The 6000-nt window shown below is 33.0% G+C and overlaps 1 protein-coding gene across 2 annotated transcripts; it reads left to right on the top strand.

Moving 5' to 3' along the window:
* Positions 1-337: 337 nt before the first annotated feature.
* On the top strand, positions 338-5039 carry LOC131638179 (cystathionine beta-lyase, chloroplastic-like). Of its 2 annotated transcripts, none has more exons than XM_058908727.1 (13): positions 338-510; positions 1031-1205; positions 1290-1399; positions 1525-1595; positions 1687-1778; positions 2134-2221; positions 2352-2463; positions 2616-2712; positions 3226-3307; positions 3937-4054; positions 4301-4408; positions 4495-4597; positions 4683-5039. In XM_058908727.1, the coding sequence occupies exons 1-13, from the start codon at positions 445-447 to the stop codon at positions 4856-4858; spliced, it is 1398 nt and encodes a 465-aa protein (XP_058764710.1). In that variant the 5' UTR covers positions 338-444; the 3' UTR covers positions 4859-5039. The 2 variants fall into 2 exon arrangements, with proteins under 2 accessions (XP_058764710.1, XP_058764709.1); XM_058908726.1 differs by having other exon boundaries at positions 341-510; positions 1287-1399.
* Positions 5040-6000: the final 961 nt, after the last annotated feature.

Below are 6000 nucleotides of genomic sequence, written 5' to 3' on the forward strand. Positions count from 1 at the left end.
TTAACTTTCATGTTTTTCAACTACTCTATTATTTATAATAAATAAATATATTTAGTAAATAATATTAATTTTAAGGGAAATGCTAACAAGTGTTTCAAGGGCACTCTTTAAGAGCTTAAAAAGTAAGTTTTTCTTGGAAATATACCTAATTAATGCATCGAAAATTGAAATAGTGAACTTTTTAAAGAATATTTCCCCTGGGACACTCGTTAGCATGACCCTAATTTTATTATTAAAATTAAAACATTTAATTATTTTTATAAGAATCATGTAAAGTTTAAATAAAACATTTATTATGAGACGGAAGAATTAGAAAGAGAAATAAGTTCAGCAGGTATTTAACCTTAACCTATTTTGCTACCATGTTGATCTTGAAACCGGCAGTGGGCACCACCATATATACACACACAGACAGCACTGTCTGTTTTCTCTAAACACCAAACAATGGTTTCTTCTTCGATCTCTCTCAAACCCTTCGCTAATTCAGTTTCAATTTCTCGCCCCACTCAGGTAAACACCGCCACTATATCTTTTCTTTCCTATAAACTGCAGCAGAATTACACCTGCATAAAAAAAGTACTCTTGTAGCTATTTGAACTCTAAATGTTGCTTAATTATTACCACTTCGTGCTATAACTGATGCAAAACGTGTGTTTCTTGTTTGTATAGTAGTATTTCACATTTGAATTGATGTATTCTATTCTAGAGCATGATTATGATTTCTGGAATTTTGTATTTTTCCCTCATTGATTGATAGGGATAATCACACTTCTCATTTGAATCGGTTAATTTTAGGGCACAATTTCCGGATATTTGTATTTTTTTAAATACTCCCTTCATTCCTTGTTATAAGCAAAAAATTCACTTTTTAAATACATTAAATAATCAATGTATCTGGTCCATATATAGTCCAGATACATTGATTATTCAATGTATCTAAAAGATAAATTTCCTTTTTTATAATAAGGACCCGAGGGTAGTATAATTTTGCGTGTGTTTGATGTTGATATGCATAATGGTTCAATTATAGAGCACAATTTCTGGAAAGAGTTGGGATAGCTTGGTGTTTAGCAAGTCGGATAATTTCAGAGGAAATATACGGTTGTGTGGAGACGGGTTGAAGCTACGTTGCTCGGTTGATAGAGAGATGGATGTGAGCACTTCTGCTTTGGTGGATGATGGTGTTGTTGCTGAGTGCTTAAATGGTTTGTTTTGTGCTTTTGATATGTATGTAGTGGTTTTTGTTTTATGGGTTTAGGGTTTATGCTGATTCTTGTTGTTTGCAGAAGAGGAGGTAAGGGAGCCGAGCATTTCGACAATGTTGATGAATTTCGAGAGTAAGTTTGATCCTTATGGTGCAGTTAGTCCGCCGCTTTACCAGACTGCTACTTTTACGCAGGTGAAAATTTGTGTGAAACTTTTTTTTTTTTGTTGAATGTATCTGTTTTTGTGACTTTGAATGATAATTTCGCTGTTTAGTATTCTGTAGTATGTATTCATGGTAATTTGTGTCTCTTGGTGCAGCCTTCTGCAATCGAAAATGGTCCTTATGACTATACCAGAAGTGGAAATCCTACTAGAGATGTTTTAGAAAGGTTTGCCGTGACTTGTTGGCTTATGTTTTGTATTGCAATTGTGGATGATTGATTTCTTATTTGATGACCTTTTCATGTTTTGCATTCTCAGCATTCTTGCAAAACTTGATAAGGCGGATAGAGCCTTTTGCTTCACCAGTGGAATGGCTGCTTTGACTGCTGTTGTTCACCTTCTTAAAAGCGGTACTTTTTCCCTCTTAACACCTGATCTTAGTTTATTGGATTGAATATATGTTTTAATTCGCTAAAAAGTAATGTACATATGCTATGCAAAGTTGGGTTTGTTGTTATTCATTCACTGAATGTTTATGAAAAATATCTCTATTTCTTTATGTTGGTCGTAAAATTTGGTTTAATTGTATAGTAAGTAGTGCATATTTCTTTATGACCCAGCTTACATGTTGTATCTTTCTTCTGCTATTGCGGGGGCTCTAGTAACCATGTGTCTGTATTCTAACACAATATTTTTTCTAATTTTGACAGAGACTTGATAATTTTTCTCGCTGTTTAATATTTATTCCCATTAATATACTTACAGGTGATGAAATTCTCGCTGCCGATGATCTGTATGGCGGAGCTGATAGGTTGCTGTCCCAAGTAGTTCCGAGGAGTGGAGTTTTGGTGAAGTTAGTGTGATTTATGTTAGTCTGACATTTATTTTCTGTACAATGATTAAGTATAGAAACAAATCAGCCAAGTTTCTTGATTCAGCTTGGGTTAAGTCCATCATTGTTAATTGTAATTTTGATTTTGTAGACGGGTAAATACAAGTGATTTGGATGAGGTCGCATCTGCTTTTGCACCCAAGACTAAGCTTGTATGGCTGGAGAGTCCAACCAATCCCCGGATACAAATTTCTGATATCCGAGTAAGAATCTCAAGTGTTAATTATGTTGATTAAGTTTCTCTGCTGCTGTTCTCCTTATTGTAATGTATTGTAGTAAGTATTTTTTTTTTTTAAAATGGTTCTTCGTTACGTAATAAAATATTGTTTTTCTTCTCTTTTTAATTAATCTCCAGAAAATAGCAGAATTGGCTCATGCACATGGTGCTCTTGTTTTGGTGGACAACAGTATAATGTCACCTGTATTATCCCAGCCGTTGGAACTTGGAGCAGGTATATTATAGCTATGAAAATCACTTAAACTTAATTGCATGCTAAGCTGGCCAAAACTTGCGAGAAAAGAAAATCGTTGTGTTAACTTTTAAGTAATGAATTAATACTCTAAGATCATGAACTACATAGGTTCAGTTGCTACAATTAAAGGAAAAAATGTGAAGTTACTACAACTAGTGAAGAGAAATATTTTTGACTCTTGATTTACATTTGAGTAGAAATATTTTGTCATGGAAGATGAATGCAAATTCTCATTTTCTCTCTTCATTGTATGCTTCTTTATGTATAAAAGAATTTGAAATTTCTGAAGGAGCTAAGCATGGACTTCTATGCTAAAAGTATACATTACTCGGACCCTAAAATTTACCTCGCTAGCTGATTCGACTTAAATCAAATTTCACTTTTGCTTACTATGTCTACCATCCCACCCCCAAAAAAAATGAAAGTAAAACATCATTAATGCCCAAACTTTACAGTTTACCCTGTTGAAGCTGGTAAAATTTTCCTGCACAGATATTGTCATGCACTCAGCTACGAAGTTTATTGCTGGACATAGTGATATTATGGCCGGCGTGCTTGCTGTGAAAGGTGAAAGGTTGTAGCTCTTATTTCATATTTATCAGCTCTTCAGATTTTAAATATATTAATATATTTTTGACATTGTTGCTTTTTAATCTGAATTTCATTCATCCATTGGAAAGCATGTTTCAATTGCTTGTGTAAATTATTTCACAAGATTTGTTGAAAAAAATTCACAACCTGTCACGACTTTGATTATGGTCTCTGGATATTAGTTTATTGTTTTCATTGTAACTTGAGTACAAGTTTTCATTGGAAAACTGTAATTTCAAAATTTGATTGTATGCCATGTCTGTCGCAAATGCGTAAAGTTGTCTATTCATTTACTGATTAGGTTGGAATATTTCACAAGGTCTTTTACAGGGTGTGAACTAATGCATATTTCAATTTTCATATATTTTTTGTGTGAATCACTTCACAAGATTTGTTGTGAAAATTTCATGAGCTGGCCGTAAATCACGACTTTGATTATGATGATCTGGATGGTGTTAACTATTATAATTATTGTCGATTTTTGTGGTCAAATTTGTTTAAAAATTTCATTTCTATTTGATAAATAAAAGATCAAACATATCTTTTATTTCCCCCTTATTTTCTATAGACCTTCCACTTCAAATGCTTACCTCCTTTCTTGATTTTCTTAAGGTTGGCAAAGGAAATATATTTCGTACAAAATGCCGTGGGCTCCGGCTTAGCTCCAAATGACTGTTGGCTTTGTTTGCGAGGAATCAAGACTATGTCCCTTCGAGTTGAGAAGCAACAGGTGCTTTTTCAAACATTATTTCAACTTTCAATTGCTGCTATTTATCTAATGATACTAGTGTCATGCCTTATTTCAACTTTCAAGTGCGGAATTCGTAAATTTAAAAATTGAGCTTATGTTTGGGTCCATGTACTATGCTCTTAAATCTGTCAAAACATTGTAGATTGCACAGAAGCATACTACATATATTTGATCAATAACCACTTATTTTATTCAATTTTTCAATTTGGGGTTAAAACCTCTTAGGAGAATGCACAGAAGATCGCTGAGTTTCTTGCTTCCCATCCGCGAGTGAAGAAAGTTAACTATGCTGGTTTGCCTGGTCATCCTGGGCGAGATTTACACTATTCTCAGGTGTTTTTGATGAGTTGAAATTTTGTATTACATTTTCTTTGCCTTGCATTCATTTCCTCATATATTTTTATCTGGCCCCTTTCCAGGCAAAAGGTGCAGGATCCGTGTTTAGCTTTTTGACAGGTTCACTTGCGCTCTCAAGGCATATTGTTGAAACCACCAAATACTTTAGCATAACCGTTAGTTTTGGTAATAATTCTTCTATCCCGTGCTCGTTAAGATGATGAAGTTCTATATGCTTTTCTGCTGACCATGTTATTTTTCTGACTGGCAGGGAGTGTAAAATCACTCATCAGCTTGCCTTGCTTTATGTCACATGCTAGCATACCTGCTGCAGTCCGCGAGGCCAGAGGTTTAACTGATGATCTTGTTCGTATATCCGTTGGTATTGAAGATGTCAACGATCTGATCGCTGATCTTGACAATGCATTTAGAACCGGGCCTCTGTAATTTCATATAACTATATCCACCTTTGTGCAATTGGATTTTCTGTATGCTTTGAATTAAGAAAAAATAATTTGTTCTGATGAAAATGTTGTGAAGATTTGGAAACATGTATTTGTAGTGTATTGAGATGTAGCTGTATTTTTAATCTAAGTTCAGAACATTTATTTAAATTATCTTATTGAAATTTTTAACAAAGTGATTAGTGAAATTGTTTTGCCAATTATCTTTTTATAGAAAAAACAGTAAGATGAAAAGGGAATTTAACTGCAGACCCTTTTTACAATCAGGTTTTACTTTGATGAAAGTTGTTGCTTGAAAAAGTGTCAAAATAGCACACCTTTTTGTTTGATTACAGAAGGAAAAGAAAACATGTGCCCCATCTATACTTTACATGATTTAAAGAAGCTTTCTATTTGTCTGTGTTTATGCTAGAAACAATGGAAAGTGGTCACAAAGCTGGAGCCAAAGGAGTGGTGGTTATCATTTGAAAGATAACCAAATGATTTTTACTCTTTTTCCAAAGGATAGAAAGAAAAGAATTTTATCAGAGCAAAATTACTCTAAAAACTAATATCAATTCTCTCCAAAATAGATAGAGTTTTTATTTTTAAAATTTTAAAAAGAGACCAAAATATATTAACAATAAAATTGATAAACAAAAAGAATGAGTAGAGATCCACTCCATTTCCTAAAAAGAAATGGAGGTCCATTACTATAGTTTTGAATAATTTTAGGTGCATAAAATTAAATAAATAATAAATGTATGTCCCATGTCTTAGAAATACGTGTAATATATACATAAAACTATAATAATGGACCCTCCATTTCTTTTTAGGAAATGGAGTGGATCTCTATTCAAAAAGAATTGGGGACATGACCATAATCCATTGAAAAATTTGAGTATAAGAAAAAGATAATTCTAACATATTCTTTACATAGTCGTACCTAATATCTAAAGATAAAAGTCAAAATAAGTCAAGACAATAGATCTGCTATGCTAGCAAAAAAGTTTACATATGTATTGTCTTTTAAAAACACCTACGAGATGAAGAAAGACATGTTAGTGAAAATATGTAAACAAGCGGTTTATGCTAGCAAAAAAGTTCACATATGTATTGTCTTTTAAAACCACATAGGAGATGAAG

The sequence above is a fragment of the Vicia villosa genome, unplaced genomic scaffold (assembly GCF_029867415.1).
Source record: "Vicia villosa cultivar HV-30 ecotype Madison, WI unplaced genomic scaffold, Vvil1.0 ctg.002202F_1_1, whole genome shotgun sequence".
Lineage (NCBI taxonomy): Eukaryota > Viridiplantae > Streptophyta > Magnoliopsida > Fabales > Fabaceae > Vicia > Vicia villosa.

Bases quoted from the DNA above. Each gene is read 5' to 3' on its own strand.
- LOC131638179 (XM_058908726.1), top strand. From the start codon at position 445: ATGGTTTCTTCTTCGATCTCTCTCAAACCCTTCGCTAATTCAGTTTCA. The intron at 1,400-1,524 runs GTGAAAATTTGT...CTCTTGGTGCAG, and splicing joins AGACTGCTACTTTTACGCAG to CCTTCTGCAATCGAAAATGG. The intron at 4,055-4,300 runs GTGCTTTTTCAA...AAAACCTCTTAG, and splicing joins TTCGAGTTGAGAAGCAACAG to GAGAATGCACAGAAGATCGC.